Consider the following 18,099-nt stretch of genomic DNA (forward strand, 5'->3'; position numbering starts at 1 on the left):
GTCTCTTCCAACCTGGTTTGGTTTATTCTAAATAAAGGTTTATTCTAAATAATGCACTTTATTTTGACTGCCTGTAACACCAGAGATACAACTTTTCTACTGTCTGTTGAAAATACCAGAGCTGAAGCAAGCATGTCATACATACAAGAAAGTGTTTGTGAAGTCCGTGTTAGCACTTTTTTCGGTGATGTTAGTTTAAGTGTGTATTATTTCTTCTTTCCCTGCAGGTAACTGACATGATGCTTCAGGACAAACCCTACCCAGACTGGGGAAAGTCTGCCAGAGCTTTCTGGAAGAAAGGAAACGTTAGGATCACTTTATTCTGGTAGGAAAACAGTAAACCCAAATTATTTTAAATGAGCCTTTTATGGAACATCCAAAAATAGAGCTTCTAATTGTCTGTGGTAGTAAGAAACAGAATGTATGGCTGGAATTAAGTGAAACTTAATGTAACAGAAAATTAAACACTGCAAAAAGCTGTACATGTGGGAACAAATAGTTGGTGTTAAAATATGACTTTAAATTAATGTATACTGTTTCTTCAGATGATATTTTCATTGCATTATATTTTGGACAATATTTAATACCTGCAAAATGTATGCTGTATGTGATAATATTTAACAGTTCCATTGCCACTCCTTGTAATTGAGGAAATTAGATATGTGTCCTTTTCTGGCCCTGAAGTTAATTTCAGCAATTCTTTGAATTAACTACATGAATGGCATTTCAAAAGGTGACTCAGCCTCTTCCAGGTAAATTGTAACTATTGAAATGGAAAACAAATTATAGCAGGAAAAAAAATGAAAAATGTATAGTCTGTATGATCTGAAGACCTTAAAATTGGACATGAAAGAAACTACAAAGATTTTTTTCAACTGTATCAGAAGTAGAAAACCTCCTGGAAATATCAGCAGACCTGCTGATTCTGAAAGAGTAGATTTGAAAGGGATTGTTACAGAGAAGCTGAAAGATTTATTTACACGGGTTCTGCTACAGAAATGGAATGAAACAGCTATGCTTATAAAGCAGTAAAAATGAGCTGTTATATTAAATTAAGGCAATTAAAGGCAATAGTGAGAGAAATTTAAAGACCAAAAAGAATGCAGAATCAGATGGCTGGTTGGCTACAAACAAGGGTTTGTAGCTGTGCTGATGAAGTTTCACTAGTGTTGCAGTTTGAGCTGGGTGCCCCCTGCAATGTTTATTTCCTGTGTCCAGAAGTCCAGCCCAGAGGGGTGGACACAGGAAATTATGTAGTATTTCCTACCACAATTCTTTGCACACTATAAGGTGCAGTGTGGAGTCTAGCACTTCCTCTTCTCTTCCTCCTCCATCAGCCAGTAACTGGGGGAGATGCCTCCTGGCTTTGGGCCTGGCTAGGCCCAAGGCCATGGGGGGATGGGCAGTCTCAGATCTGGCCAGCTGAGACTAGCCTAGCAGTGGAAGGGGGAAGAAGGAGCCCTGGGGGTCTTGGGTGTACCCTCAGGTGGGGATGGGATCTCTCTGGGTCTGTTTTGGGATCTTTCTTTGTCACTGCGCTTTTGGTTCTCTGTAAATGTTCACTGCTTTCTATTTAAACTTTCCATCACTTTTGCAATCCGTTTGTCTGAGTGTTTATTGTTGCCAGGGGTGGGGAAGGGGGCTGCCTCAACCCAGCACAACTAGCAATTAGTTGCATATTGAAAAACTTAAAATTTGGATGTTGTCTTGGTTTTTGTGTGTTGGGGTTTTGCTTTGTTTCGTTTTTTCCCCCAAGAAACTAGGATAATCCTGCTGATCTGTAAGTCAGGCAACCTGCACCAGAACAAGGGGACACAGTCTCAAGCTGTGCCAGGGGAGGTTTAGACTTGAGGTGAGGAGGAAATTCTTCACTGAGCGAGTCATTCGTCATTGGAACGGATTGCCCAGGGAGGTGGTTGAGTCATCGTCCCTGGAGGCGTTCAAGAGGAGATTGGACGTGGCACTTGGTGCCATGGTCTAGTGATGGGGTCTGTGTTGATAGGTTGGACTCGATGATCCTCGAGGTCCTTTCCAACCTAAGTTATACTGTGATACTGTGATACTCTGATACTGTGAAGTCTAAGTTCAGTATTAGCTAAATGGATTGAATGCATCATCAATAATAGAACCATGAGCAAAACTCGTAATTTTTGCTAGAAGAAGTCAGCGTGGCTTTACTGAAAGATATGTTTTCCCTGATCTGCTAGAACTCTTTGAACATGTCATCAAAATTATGTATGAGAAAGGAATGCTGGATCTAATTTATTTGGACTTTAAAAAGGCTTTTGACAACGTTCCTTACTGAAGACAATTAAGACGACTAGTAAGCTCAGTGAACTGTGCTGAACGTTTAGGGATCATCTTGGAAATGAGCAGTGAAGGATATGAATAAAATAATATTTTGCATCTATCTTCACAAGACAAGGGAGTCACATTACTTAATGTTGGAAGTAGAATAGAATAGAATAGAATAGAATAGAATAGAATAGAATAGAATAGAATAGAATAGAATAGAATAGAATAGAATAGAATAGAATAGAATAAACCAGGTTGGAAGAGACCTTCAAGATCATCGCGTCCAACCTATCACCCAACACCACCTAATCAACTAACCCATGTAACCAAGCACCCTGTCAAGTATCCTCCTGAACACCTCCAGTGATGGCGACTCCACCACCTCCCCGGGCAGCCCATTCCAATGGGCAATCACTCTCTCTGTGTAAAACTTCCTCCTGACCTCCAGCCTGAACTTCCCCATTTGTGTACATCCTATGTATTAGTGACATGATGAAATTTGAAGATGAAGTGAATCATTTGACAAACGTTAGCATGGGAGAAGGATCTTAGAAAGCGAAGTTAAAAAATAATAATTGAAATTTTGAGTTGGTGGGGAAGGGCTTGAATATCTCCTTGTCATTGTGGGACAGAGAGGGGGACATACTGTCTCAGTGTGGTAGATTGGGAAAACACAAAGCATATCAATTAAGAAATGCTCAGATAGGTACAAAGTGGGCTAGGAATAATTACAGTGTCATTTGGTTAAGTCAGCAAAAAACTCAGTCTAGAATGCCATTGATTTTTTTTTACCCTTGTCTGAAGAATAGCCTTGTCTGAAAGACTGGAAAGGAGATCAGTTAAGAGTGAAGAAGCAACTTAATTGCAGAAAAAGACTGGAAGAATGCAAGGAGATGTGTTAGGGAGATTTCCAATTTACATACCAGAGAGGGAAAGCAATAAAACACTATTAAAAGTAGTTAAATACTGTTCAAGACATGTTTTTGAATTCTTGAAGTCTGAAATGTTCTAAATCCAGGTCTTCTTTCAAAAACATTTGCCTGAGCAAATGGCTATTAAAAAATACAGTTCATTTCATACACAATTGTCATACTAAAAAGTATGCTTATTGGGGATTTGAAACCCTAAAGAGGGACGTACATGCTTTTACTTTTAGCTTTAAGCAGTGAAATCAAATAGCCCTAGGCAACAGTGTACATTCTGTAGAGTCAATTCTTTTGGTTGTGCATGTTAGACCCCAGTGAAAGTAGACTTTTTTTTTTTCCCCTTAATAAGCAGAAAAATAGGGGGAGAAGTTGACATGTTGGTAACATTATGCATGATAACATGGGATATTTGTATTTCATTTGTTGTTGCTTAACAGTGTGATGTGAGCAGCCCCATTTCTGAACTGTCTTAAACAAAGGATCCTACATAGAATAGAATAGAATAGAATAGAATAGAATAGAATAGAATAGAATAGAATAGAATAGAATAGAATAGAATAGAATAGAATAGAATTAAATTAACCAGGTTGGAAAAGACCTTTGAGATCATTGAGACCAACCTATCATCCAATGCTATGTAATCAACTAAACCGTGGCACCAAGCACCCCATCCAGTCTCATATATATATCATAGTATCATAGTATCATAGTATCATTCAGGGTTGAAAGGGACCACAAGGATCATCTAGTTCCAACCTCCCTGCCATGGGCAGGGACACCCCACACTAGATCAGGCTGGCCAGAGCCTCAGCCAGCCTGGTCTTAAGCACATCCAGGGACGGGGCCTCAACCACCTCCCTGGACACACCATTCCAGGGTCTCACCACACTTATGGTGAAGAACCTCCTCCTCACATCCAGCCTGAATCTCCCCACTGTGTAGTATGTCCTACACAGATACTGGTATGTCAAAATCCATTTATTCAGGACACTTCCTAGTGGCACACCTGTTTAGCAGAAATAGTGTAATACAGCACACTGTATTTTAATTATTCAAAATATAAATATGTGTTGCATAGTTTAAATTTCTTGATGAAATTAAATTTTTAGATACAGAGTGGACTCTTTGCTTCAGTCTTTACTCCTAAGACCAGCAAGAGACCTGGGGCTTTTCAGTCTGGAGAGGAGAAGACTGAGAGAAGGAGCAGGGAGGTCATTCTGCCCCTGTATACTGCACTGGTTAGGCCACACCTCGAGTACTGTGTCCAGTTCTGGGCCCTTCAGTTTAGGAAGGATGTTGACTTGCTGGAACGAGTCCAGAGAAGAGCAACAAAGTTGGTGAGGGGTTTGGAACACAAGCCCTATGAGGAAAGACTGAGGGACCTGGGGTTGCTCAGCCTGGAGAAGAGGAGACTCAGGGGTGACCTTATCACTCTCTACAACTACCTGAAGGGAGGTTGTAGACAGGCGGATGTTGGTCTCTTCTCCCAGGCACCCAGTACCAGAACAAGAGGACACAGTCTCAGGCTGCACCAGGGGAGGTTCAGGTTGGATGTTAGGAAGAAGTTCTATACAGAAAGAGTGATTGCCCATTGGAATGGGTTGCCCAAGGAGGTGGTGGAGTCGCCGTCATTGAAGGTGTTCAGGAGGAGACTTGATGGGGTGCTTGGTGCCATGGGTTAGCTGTTTGGGTGGGTTGGATTGGTTGGTGGGTTGGACACGATGATCATGAAGGTCTCTTCCAACCTGGTTTGGTTTATTCTAATTCTAATAAAGGTTTATTCTATTCTAACTGCTTTCCCTATGAGGCTGAACTTTCAGGCTTGATTGATAGTTTCATCAAGCATCTGCCTCTGTGCATCAGATATGGTTCTAACTTCTGTGTCTCAGTGCCAAACCAACCTCATCTTCCCACCAGAAAGTGCATCAAGGAGTGGCTGAACACATAAAGCTGGTAAAATGTGGAGCCAGGTGGGAGCTGGTCTCTTCTCCTGGGTGGCCAGCACCAGAACAAGAGGACACAGTCTCAAGCTTCACTAGAGGAGGTTTAGGCTGGATGTTAGGAAGAGGTTCTTCACAGAAAGAGTGATTTGTCATAGGAATGAATGAGCTGCCCAGGGAGGTGGTGGAGTCACCATCACTGGCGGTGTTTAGTAAGAGACTGGGTGGGGTGCTTGGTTGCATGGTTTAGTTGATTAGATGGTGTTGGATGATAGGTTGGTCTCGATGATCTCGATGGTCTCTTCCAACCTAGTTAATTCTATTCTATTCTATTCTATTCTATTCTATTCTATTCTATTCTATTCTATTCTATTCTATTCTATTCTATGTATATAAATATATGAGGGCTGGGTGTCAAGAAAGAAAGGACATCCTCTTCTCACTTGTGCCCTGTGATAGGACAAGGAGCAACGGAGGTAAACTACAGCACAGGAAGTTCCACCTCAACATGAGGAAGAACTTCTTTACTGTAAGTGTCATCGACCCCCTCAGGTGGCTCAGTTGGTAGCGCATCAGACCCTTAATGGGAAGGTCGTGAGTTCAAGCCTGCAGCGGGCAGTAGTGTCCTCTCTACTCTAGTCATGAGGTCTGTGGTGACAGGTTGGACTTGATGATCTTTGAGGTCTCTTCCAACCTTAGGAATACTGAGCACTGCAACAGGCTCCCCAGACAGGTTATGGAGTCTCTTTCTGTGGAGGCTTTCAAGACTTCTCTGGCTGTTTTCCTGTGTGACCTGCACTAGATTATATAGTCCAGCCCTGGCAGAGGGGTTGGACTCAAAGATCTCCAAAGGTCCATTCCAAACCCTACCATCCTGTGATCCTGTGATCCTGGGACTCGTTTTTCTGTAAACTTAGCTGTTACATTCAGGTTTAATTTGTAAACTCAGAAAATGTCTATGAACATACCAGAGAGATATGGGTTGTTGTGGGTCTGAAGGCACTGTCTGCTTGCTTATAATAGTTGATATGCCACCACTCTCTGTTTCTCATTTAGAAATGTTTTCACCTCCCTGATGCAACTACTTAGGAAAGGTTTTGATTTAGCTTTTCACCTCTTGTTCAAATCACTCCCTGGGAGCACGGTCTGCAACTGGTTGATGGTTGCTTCTCAGGATTCTGGCTGCCTTTTGAATGTTTTCACAATATATTTCTTCCATACACAGCTCAGCTGGCTCACAAATATCTGTTTACTGTTTGTCTAGCCGATCACTGGGGAGTTGATTGAAGTACTTTCTACTTTTTTTACAGTGAGAGGCTGTTTTTTGTTGTTGTTTTTAGGTTTGGGGGTTGGTTGATGTTTTTGTTGCTTTGTTTTGTTTTGGTTTTGGAAAAAGGTTTCTATTTTAGTCATTTTCAGCTCTGCTCATGGCTAATTCCACCATCCAGAGGCATCTTTGTGTAACACTCTTACAGCCTGTGTTACATAACAACACTAAACACCCACTTCAATTTAAGAAAGTGTTCTGTCAGGATGGTGTTTAGAAAGCAATAAAGTGTCTGGAACCCTGCTGAAATTACTGGGATGGTGCAAACATGTTTGTGGGTTACAAAAGAAAGATACTGACAGGGTGTTAAAACATCAACACCACCTGGCAGCCAGATGAGGCTGTAGCAGAGAAATGGCTGTGTCCTCAACTCTGCAAAGTTACATGAACTGGAATTTACTGGTTTATGGGTTTGTTTTTTTTAATATGTTGATAGTTTGGCTCTTTTAGGAGAGGCAAATTATGTATGCTATGAGAGGACTGACATTTGAAAGATGCAACAAGAAAAAAAATAATGTTAAATTAGCCAGATAGTTATCAGACAGTACTGATAACATGCAAATAGCAGTAGCTAGTGCTAAGTTAAATAAATAGGGACAGTGTAGAAAAGTATTTATTTCTAATATTGGATATTAGAGGAAGCAGAGACAAGTACAGTGTGAGCAGACTAATTATTTTGTGTGGCAATGCCAGTGACGAGCAGTGTGAGCAATCTGGCAGTGCAGGCCTAGAGCCTGACATGGTGGTTGGCCATGCTCTGGATAAGTGCAGAAGTGGCTAGCAGTGTAGCAAAACAGTGCTGTGCCTGCAGCATGTAACTAAAGCAGGGCACGGGTAGATATAAACACAGAAAGTTATCTTGGGACAACAGGACATGCACCTGCATCAACAACCTCGCGTGTCGTTAGTAGTTGGACCAATAATCTGTAATAGTGCGATGTGTGGTCACTCAGAGGGAACCAATGAAGCCATGACAACGAGGCTCTCTGAGTTTATATAAGTTGTAGAAGTTCCCTTGATACACACTTCTTCTTCCTCTGTACTTTGCTTTGCCTTCTTTACTGTGCTATACTCACTATGCTCACCCTATAGTCCTACAATACTGGAACAATAAAGGAACAATACTCGATCATTTTGGTCAGCTGTATTGACTCCAGTCTCTGTCGCCGACAATTTTGCACTTACTTGATTTTTTATTCCTAGAGAACATGGGTAAGTCCAACCTACACAAAAGTCTCTTTTTATTTTGATTGATTTTAATAAGGGAAACACTTGTTAAGACAGAAAAAAGGCAAAATAAAAAATTAGAGCAGTACTGCAAATGGAAGACAATAATGCTAAGAGAGTTCATGAAAAAGTACTTAAAACTAATTTAGTAAGTAGTTACGAAGCATCTATTTTTACAATGCTCATAATATTTGTCCAGGTGAACAAACCTGCTCAATATTGAGCTTTCTAGATGGTAAACAGAGGCGGGCTGAGAGCATTGCACTCTTACACAGCTGCACAGAAGTGAGCTCTCACAAGTGGTACTTACAGGTGGTGCTGGCCACAGTATGTGCCATGTTAACATACGTCTCTGCTACCAAGGCCTGTGGTTAACTTCTGTCTAGCTTGTGCCTGAAATCAGTGTCTCCCTATTACAGTGTATGGCACAGTGGCCTGCCATAACCTGTGAAGAATCAAATATAGTATTTAGAATAAAATCACCAGGATATCTCTGAGCTGTGTACCCAGGCAAGAGCCAAGTACTCTCTCTTGGCAAACAAGTCAAGTATTAATTGCCCTCAAAATTTCCTATCAGAGGATAGAGGAGATCATAATGAGGAAGACATAAAGAGTTCTTCAAGAAAACTTTTAGCTATAGGGGGAAAACAGAACAACAAAAAGAATTTAGTTTACTGGAGGAGAGGAAAAGAGCTACTAAGGTCACTGTAACCAGCAAAAACTGATATTCAAAGGCAGATTATCAAAATGGGGAAGTGTAGAGATAACAGTGGCTTGTGCAGCTGAATATTGATTGCAGGCAAGGTGACAGAATAATGTGTACAAGCTGAATGTTTGAATATGCAAGTAGCAGACAGGAATCCATTTCCATGGTGTCCCTGGCTAGACATTCATTGTATATGTACACAATGATCAGTATTCATTTGTGCTATATGTCTTTGACATAGGACTCTTGTCTGAAGTAATGCAAAGCACATACCAAGATGGAGAACAAGTTAATAGGAAGAATTGCAAATTTGTCATTTCTTATATTTGTTGTGTTTAACTGTGCAAACTAAACAATCCTCCTTTAGTATGCATTTCTCTAAGATCTCTTTAGATTTCTTTAATGAAAAAATGCAGCTGAATATGCTTAGAAATGTCTGTTAGTGATGACAGTACTTTGATTCAGCAAGTTAGTAGTAGAGGTTTAAAAGCTTCTGTTCAAATTAATTGCTACAGAGTACTAATTCATGTACATATGTTTGTAGATTATTATGTTAAGCATGGATTTATGTAGGACTCTTATCTGGACAGTATTTTCTATGCTGGAAATAAAGGAAGCTTCCTTATGAGAGAGATACCCACATCTTAAACACCTCCCTGGAGGTGTTTAAGACCGGGCTGGATGAGGCTCTGGCCAGCCTGATGTAGTGTGGGGTGTCCCTGCCCATGGCAGGGGGGTTGGAACTAGCTGATCCTTGTGGTCCCTTCCAACCCTGACTGATACTATGATACTATGATCTCCCCCACAGAAACGGAGCATATTTATTTTAAGACTTACATTTTCTTATATGCACCTATTTGAGTATGTTGATAAGTTGTATTTCCATTTTCTATGCTTTTAGAGTCAAGGTGATAAACACACTCTGGACAGTTATGTTCTTTTCACATATATGAATATAGCTCATGTATTTGTTTCAAAAGACAGCAACTTAAAACAGCCATTCTTTTGTCCACTTAAATTCTATACTAAGGCAAAGAGAACAAACCTTTTATTAACTTTGAGTAAAGGTTTTTGTGATGCAGTCCCATAAAAGCAACTTCATGAAACATTAACATAATTATGTCTTTTATATACATGTGTACAAATACATTATGCTTTCCCTGTTGTGGAGGGGTCAAAGCTCATCCGTTCACTCTTTCATATTTAAGCAATTTATCTTGTGATAAAATACTACTGAGTGGAAACCTGGAATCATCTAGAAGGTGAGGCAGATTACCCGGTAAATAATATATAAATAGTCTAAAAGAACATAAAATTATCTGACTATATTATTGCTCCCAGAAAAATCTCATATTCTTATGCTATAACCAAAGTTAATAACTTAATTAGCATAAGCAAGACAATAAATAAGTTGCTTCCTATTTCCTGTTTGTCTCCATGCAAAATATTCACGAAGGTCTTGCACAGAGGATTTATATTGAGTAATCTGGCTATTAATCTGGGCAGCCACTATTAAATATATTCTGAGAGGATAAAACTGTCCATGAGTAGTAATTGTTGCATTAATTCTGGCAGTCAACAAGTATGATTACAATTTATCACCAGACAACTAATTTATTTATGTTTTTTAGTAGCATTTATTTAATCTCTGTTCTGGGTATTGTTAGTGAACTGTGCTGTAAGACTGCAACTGGTTAACATGAAAAACAAACCTTGGAAATAAGTTATCTTAATCTAGAGCACTGAAGTTTCTTTCATGCACATGGTAGTTGGTTAAGGTTCTTAATTTGGTTTTGGTTTTGTTTAACCATCCTGTACTGTATTTGAATGTGTTGTGTAGATATTAAAGCATTGTTTAAAGTATTATTTAAAGTATTGACACAGAGGAGTTTTGTTCAAATTTATGTTTGATTCTATACAAACCCTCTGGTTTGTATCCTAAAAATGCTTTCTCGTTCTGATAGAAAAGTGCTTTTACTCTTTGTAGTATGGGAAAGGTAAAGTGGTCAAGACTCACTGGCATGGTTGAAGTTTAACACCCAAATGAGTCAGAATGGTTTTGGAGGCCCCATTCTCTTATGCCTTTTCCCTACTCCTTTGTTCATAAATATGAAAATGTCAGTATTTCAGGGTACTCCCAAAAAATCTCCTCTCCCTAGTGAGCACTGTTTTCAGCTGGAGGCATTACTCAGGCCACCTATACAACTCTTCTGCCTCCCCACTGATTTTCAGCACAATCACTCCAGTTATTAGCAGAACACATCTGTTCTTCTTCTTATAGTTTCATAGTTTCATTCAGCGTTGGAAGGGACCACAAGGATCATCTAGTTCCAACCCCCCTGCCATGGCCAGGGACACCCCACACTAGATCAGGCTGGACAGAGCCTCATCCAGCCTGCTCTTAAACACCCCCAGGGACGGGGCCTCAACCACCTCCCTGGACAACCCATTCCAGGGTCTCACCACTCTCATGGTGAAGAACCTCCTCCTCACATCTAGCCTGAATCTCCCCACCTCTAGCTTCATTCCATTCCCCCTAGTCCTGTCACTCCCTGAGATCCTGAGAAGTTCTTCTTCCCTTCCTCCTCCTCTCCAGAATATCAGTAGGCCAAAACACTGCCAGTGTGTGCAAAAGCAAGAGGGAGAGGGCAAGGCAGACCTGGGACTGTGAAGCTGTGAAGTAATCTGCTTCCAAGATACCATTTGCTGCCATAAGTTTATGGCCTGTCTCAACCTTTCCCTGGCTTTTTGGGGAAAAGCCCAAGAGGTGACAGCATCTTGGGAAATGCAGTCCACAGCCCACTCGGGTGGCCACATGGAGCATGTTATTCACGGCCTAGTAATGCAGTGCATGATAGGTAGATGCTTTGCATGGCATTACTTATATATAAGCAGAGAGAATGTACCCATATGTGAGAGAGTGTGTGTGAAAGTCTTCCATCTGTCTCACCTATCAAGGAAGAAATTAATATATTGCTCTTGACAGACTATATTTGGAAAGGCTGTATCATGCATTTTCCCCTACTCTGTGATAGAAAGAATAGTGAAACAAATCATTCCTCATCTCACTTTTCTTCTCAGAAGGAAAAGCATTTTAGGGAGACAAAATCAAGTTTATGGAGCTCTGAGATCTCAGATTCAAAAATAATTGGGAGATCACTTTAGCATGAAGACAAGTTTTGTTATTTGTTTGGTTCAAGCTGCATGGAGGCTCCCACAGATCAAAGAAAAACATACAGTTTCTTACTTAGTGAAGGTTTGGCTCATATACAAGTGGCAGCTTTCCTCTCGTATGAATGTATGACACATACATTCACATCCACTTCCACACAAAGGATCATAGAAGTGTGTCAGTTGGAAAAGGCCTCTAAGATCATTGAGTCCAACCATCAACCTAACACCGCCATGACCAGTAAACCATGTCCCAAAGTGCCATATCCACACATTTCTTGACCACCTCCAGTGACAGTGGCTCTACCACTTCCCTGGGCATCCTATTCCAGTGCCTGACCACTCTTTCCATAAAGAGCTTTTTCCTAATGCCCAGTGTAAACCTCCCCTGGAACAGTTTCAGGCTGTTTCCTCTTGTCCTATCACCTGATATCAGGGAGAAGAGACCAAACCCCACCTCACTGCAGACTCCTTTAAGGTAGTTGTAGAGAGCACATGCAACCACACACTAGAAACAGCAAGAGAGGAGGAAGGGTGGGCCTGCACATGCACCATTTCCCTGGTAAATTGTAGCATGGAAGTATTGAATGTACTGGGGTGTGAAAAAAATATTCAAAGGGTCTGACAGATAGGTTATATTGAAGAGAGAAAAGGATCATCTGTTAGCTACAGTGGGGTTTTGGATTGGCCCCATAGATGAATTTTGTCTTTGATTTGACTTTAAATTCTTTGAACTGCTGCATTACATATTTTTTTGTGGCATATCTTTTCAGTTCCTCAGCTTGTTTAAGCTTTTTGAGTTATATTTGGCATCTTCTTGCCATTCAATAGCTGAGAGCCTGCTAGAAAAAAAAAAGGCTGGTTTTATTCCCACATAATTGCTAGTTCCCGAAGTAGAGCCCCTGTCATTGTATGGATATGGCAACCCATCTTCACCTCTTTTAAAAAGTATGTTTCGTTCTATCCCTGTTAATGAGAAAGAGCTATATGATGAACAATGACTAACAATATTTTATCTGAGGTGTAGCTTTAATAAACCTTCTTAAGGTGCAGTCTCTGCAATGTTCCAGTAATAGCTACTTCCAAGTGAAAATACTTTCACGAAATCACATTCTGTGCCCAAATCTGAAAAGCTCTAATTTTTAAACAAAAATTTTCCTCGTCAGGTTTCAAAAGTTATTTTCTTTGAAACAGACCCAGTGCAGAAGGGATGTTTGAGCAAGTCCTCTTTTAGCACCTTCACTCTGCTTTCCACAGAGTTTTTTTTTGCTGAGCAGGAAACACCTCTGCCTCCACTCAAGCCCTGTGGATTTTTTACCATGAGAAGAGCAGAATCACTGATGTTGTTGCTTCTTCTCTTGGTGCCCTCTTTCTGCTTAAGTGCTTTCCCTTCTTTCCTCTTCCACAGTACAAATGCGTTTGTTGATATCCACAAAAATCTTTATGTTTAGCATTTACACATAGCCTATACCTGATTCTAGATCCACTCTAAAACTAGAATGAGTGAGTGAGATAATATGTGTAATGTGATCATGTGGGCGGAATAACAGTATCACAGTATCACCAAGGTTGGAAGAGACCTCGAGGATCATCGAGTCCAACCTGTCACCACAGACCCATGACTAGACCATGGCACCAAGTGCCATGTCCAATCCCCTCTTGAACACCTCCAGGGATGGTGACTCCACCACCTCCCTGAGCAGCCCATTCCAATGACTAATGACTCTCTCGGTGAAGAACTTTCTTCTCACCTCGAGTCTAAACCTCCCCTGGCACAGCTTGAGACTGTGTCCCCTTGTTCTGGTGCTGGTTGCCTGGGAGAAGAGGCCAGCCCCTTCCTGGCTATAACCACCTTTCAGGTAGTTGTAGAGGGCAATGAGGTCACCCCTGAGCCTCCTCTTCTCCAGGCTAAACAATCCCAGCTCCCTCAGCCTCTCCTCATAGGGCTTGTGCTCAAGGTCTCTCCCCAGCCTTGTTGCCCTTCTCTGGACACGTTCAAATAAAATGTTGAAAATTAAATTATAGCAATGCATAGTCCTGGATGATAATAAGCTGAACCCTGTGATAGCAATGTGCCTTGGTGGCCAGAAGGCCAGTAGAATACTTGGGTGTATTAAGAAGTGTCCAGCAGGTTGAGGGAGGTTCTCCTCCCCATCTACTAAGCCCCAGTTAGTCTGCATCTGTAATATTGTGTGCAGTTCTGGGCTCCCCAGTTCAAGAGGGGCAGGGAGAGCTGTGTGGATGGTTAAAGGACTGGAGCATATCTCTTACAAGGAAAGACTGAGAGACATGAGGCTGTTTAGTCTGAAGAAGAGAAGGCTGAGAGGGGATCTTATCAAGATCTGCAAATACTTGAAGGGTGGCTGTCAGGAGGAATAAGTCAGACTCTTTTCTATGATACCCAGTGATAGGACAAGGGGCAATGAATGTAAATTCAATAACAGGAAATTCCATCTAAGCATGAGATGATTATTTAGTACTAACAGGCTGCCCAGAGAGGTTGTGGAGTCTCCTTCTCTAGAAGTCTTCAAAACCCACCTGGACATGTTCCCCTGTCCCAGGTGGTCCTACTTTGCAGGGAGGTTGGACTCTATGATCTCTGGAATTCCCTTCCAACCTCTAGCATCCTGTGATTCTGTGATAATCAAATAATTGTGGCAGCCACCCCGAGACTGAATTTGCAACTGTTACAATTGGATCAACATGCACATGTGGACTATTATTCATACAGCACAAGGATGCATTTCAGAGTACTAAGGTAGATAGTCACTGTCTATGACTGTCTTGCATCTTTGCTGCAGTGTGCAGAGGCCTGGCAAGATCATAGCCCAAAAGATAGTTGCTTCGTCTTGAACTCAAGGTTGTTTGGGGAAGCTTTAAAGAATCAATCACACAAATCTGTGCTGCATGGAGAAGATGCAGCCTCAGTGAGTGGTTTTATGCAAGATAGGTGCTCTGAAAGCCCATAAAATTCAATGAAGATCAGAAAAAGAGTGCTTCAACTGCTTGTCCTCACAGTCAGGTTTCATAGACTTTGTCATGGCTGTATTCCAAAAAATCATTGCAGTTTTGTAAAATAAATGCAGTGGTTAAAGCAATTAAATTATTTTCTTTCCAGGAAGTAGTCTTGTCTTTTTTCTTTTCTTTTCTTTTCTTTTCTTTTCTTTTCTTTTCTTTTCTTTTCTTTTCTTTTCTTTTCTTTTCTTTTCTTTTCTTTTCTTTTCTTTTCTTTTCTTTTCTTTTCTTTTCTTTTCTTTTCTTTTCTTTTCTTTTCTTTTCTTTTCTCTTTTCTTTTCTTTTCTTTTCTTTTCTTTTCTTTTCTTTTCTTTTCTTTTCTTTTCTTTTCTTTTCTTTTCTTTTCTTTTCTTTTCTTTTCTCTTCTCTTTTCTTTTCTTTTCTTTTCTTTTCTTTTCTTTTCTTTTCTTTTCTTTTCTTTTCTTTTCTTTTCTTTTCTTTTCTTTTCTTTTCTTTTCTTTTCTTTTCTTTTCTTTTCTTTTCTTTTCTTTTCTTTTCTTTTCTTTTCTTTTCTTTTCTTTTCTTTTCTTTTCTTTTCTTTTCTTTTCTTTTCTTTTCTTTTCTTTTCTTTTTTCTTCCCTTCCCTTCCCTTCCCTTCCCTTCCCTTCCCTTCCCTTCCCTTCCCTTCCCTTCCCTTCCCTTCCCTTCCCTTCCCTTCCCTTCCCTTCCCTTCCCTTCCCTTCCCTTCCCTTCCCTTCCCTTCCCTTCCCTTCCCTTCCCTTCCCTTCCCTTCCCTTCCCTTCCCTTCCCTTCCCTTCCCTTCCCTTCCCTTCCCTTCCCTTCCCTTCCCTTCCCTTCCCTTCCCTTCCCTTCCCCTCTCTTCTCTTTCCTTTTCTTCTCTTTTCTTCTCTTTTCTTCTCTTTTCTTTCTTGTATATCTCCACAATGGCATGTTTAAATTTGTGCCATACAATCTGCTGATGTATTTAGCAGGACTCCTGACTCATCATCCTTCTCATACTCCAGTACTTGCTGTAAATATTTGGTATTTACACATTATGAACTATAAGGCATGCAGGAATACACAAACCTACAAACTCTTTTTATCACAGCAAAGACTGCAAGAAATGTTGATCATTTAAGTGTTCTTTGACTTTCAGCTGCATGTGGAAAAGACGTTCTGAAAGCGATTTGTGCCCAGTGAAAATCAGCTTGGAAACTATGAGGTTTAGTGCCTGTGGATTTCATGTGCAACTGGAAGCACTAAGACAGTGAAACTGCTTCACTGGCACTAATGGGATTGTTTAACAGTAGAGACTAAGAACACTTTCCCTGGGGATACTTTAGATGAGATTGTTAGTCTTCCACTGCTTTCAGGAGGATATAGCAGTTGAAGATGACATGCCCATTGAGCACCTGATTTAAAAAGTACTATTCCTCTTGATTTCCTGATAGTCCTTGATGATATGGCTTCTGCTGTGTCTTGGGCATAAGCAGAATTTTGAAAACAGAATTCAACAAAACTCTCCACCATATCAACCTGTTCTGCTGGTGCAGGTAGACAAACAGCCCGCAAGAGAGTACCAATGGCTCCAGTGAAATCACAGCATGAGATCCAAAGTGACTAGAATGTGGCTGTGCTGATGCTGAGTTACTTTCTAACTGGTGGTTCTTTAAAAGAAGGGGGAAAAATTGCTTGTTATATCCAAATTTGGTTATTTAGTACTAACAGAAAACAAATTATGTGACTGTCTTTTGCAAGGGACAGGGGTCTTAAATGTGAAGCAGGTAATTATTACTTAAATGCTGCCAGACTTCATCCCCTATCCTTTATTAGAATATTAGAGTAAACCAAACCAGGTTGGAAGAGACCTTCAAGATCATCGTGTCCAACCCATCAACCAATCCAACCCACCTAAACAACTAACCCATGGCACCAAGCACCCTGTCAAGTCTCCTTCTGAACACCTTCAATGACGGCGACTCCACCACCTCCCCGGGCAACCCATTCCATAGCGCAATCACTCTTTCTGTATAGAACTTCTTCCTAGCATCCAACCTGAACCTCCCCTGGCGCAGCCTGAGACTGTGTCCTCTTGTTCTGGTACTGGCTGCCTGGGAGAAGAGACCATCATCCACCTGTCTACAACCTCCCTTCAGGTAGTTGTAGAGAGTGATAAGGTCACCCCTGAGTCTCCTCTTCTCCAGGCTAAGCAGCCCCAGCTCCCTCAGCCTCTCCTCATAGGGCTTGTGTTCCAAACCCCTCACCAACTTTGTTGCTCTTCTCTGGACTCATTCCAGCAAGTCAACATCCTTCCTAAACTGAGGGGCCCATTCTGTTCCCTCCATATTCTTATACCTCATGGCCACTGGGAGAATAGAGTCATTTCACTATTTAAATACTTCAAAGCTTAATTAAAACAAATGTTTCAGGATGTGCTTAACACAGCTATAAATGTCAATGTGCATATGATTAATTAGTCCTTGTATAATACCTCCATTTAGATGTAAGGAGCATGTGTTTAGTTTCTTACTTTGTTTTTGACTTTAAAAATAAAACACAGTAAAATGATTTCCTGACAGCTATATTTATCAAGATCTTCAATTTTAAAACATCTTTGCTTAGCCTTGTTTTTTGTTGTTGTTGTTGTTTGGGTTTTTTTTTTAGCCTGGATAACATAATGAGAACATTGTGGCTATATTTTTATTTCAAATGATTGCATGTTGTTTATCTGTAATTGTGATGGTAGAAAAAGCAACTCCCAAAACAAAGGGTGGATTAAATTGACAATGAAATCAAATGAAAGTTGATAACAGAAGATGTCATAGATTTTGATACTTTAGTGTCTTTATTTTTTAAAGCAACACCTAAAATTACGTTAGCAGTTGAGTCCTTACAGTAATCAGTTAAATGTCAAACCATGTAGAATAGAGTAGAGTAGAGTAGAGTAGAGTAGAGTAGAGTAGAGTAGAGTAGAATAGAATAGAATAGAATAGAATAGAATAGAATAGAATAGAATAGAATAGAATAGAATAGAATTAACCAGGTTGGAAAAGACCTTCAAGATCATCACGTCCAACCCATCATCCAACAACACCTAATCAACACAACCATGCAACCAAACACCCTATCAAGTCTCATAGTTTCATAGTTTCATAGTTTCATTCAGGGTTGGAAGGGACCACAAGGATCATCTAGTTCCAACCCCCCTGCCATGGGCAGGGACACCCCACACTAGATCAGGCTGGACAGAGCCTCATCCAGCCTGCTCTTAAACACCCCCAGGGACGGGGCCTCGACCACCTCCCTGGACAACCCATTCCAGGGTTTCACCACTCTCATGGTGAAGAACCTCCTCCTCACATCCAGCCTGAATCTCCCCACCTCCAGCTTCATTCCATAAACACCTCCTAAACACCTCCAATGATGGCGACTCCACCACCTCCCCAGGCAGCCCATTCCAATGGGCAATCACTCTCTCTGTGAAGAATTTCTTCCTAGCATCCAGTCTGAACCTCCCTTGGTGCAGCTTGAGACTGTGTCCTCCTGTTA

At 40.9% G+C, this 18,099-nt stretch overlaps 1 protein-coding gene across 2 annotated transcripts in view; it reads left to right on the top strand.

Moving 5' to 3' along the window:
• The window catches only part of TMEM117 (transmembrane protein 117), a 304,918-nt gene that overhangs the window by 187,705 nt on the left and 99,114 nt on the right, over positions 1-18,099 (top strand). For both annotated transcript variants that reach the window (XM_068170301.1, XM_068170303.1), the window contains exon 5: positions 228-325. In XM_068170301.1, the coding sequence (XP_068026402.1) occupies positions 228-325 (98 nt within the window). The remainder of the gene's footprint in view (positions 1-227; positions 326-18,099) is intronic.

The sequence above is a fragment of the Melanerpes formicivorus genome, unplaced genomic scaffold (assembly GCF_026170545.1).
Source record: "Melanerpes formicivorus ecotype bairdi unplaced genomic scaffold, bMelFor1.0.p_v2 SCAF_3, whole genome shotgun sequence".
NCBI lineage: Eukaryota > Metazoa > Chordata > Aves > Piciformes > Picidae > Melanerpes > Melanerpes formicivorus.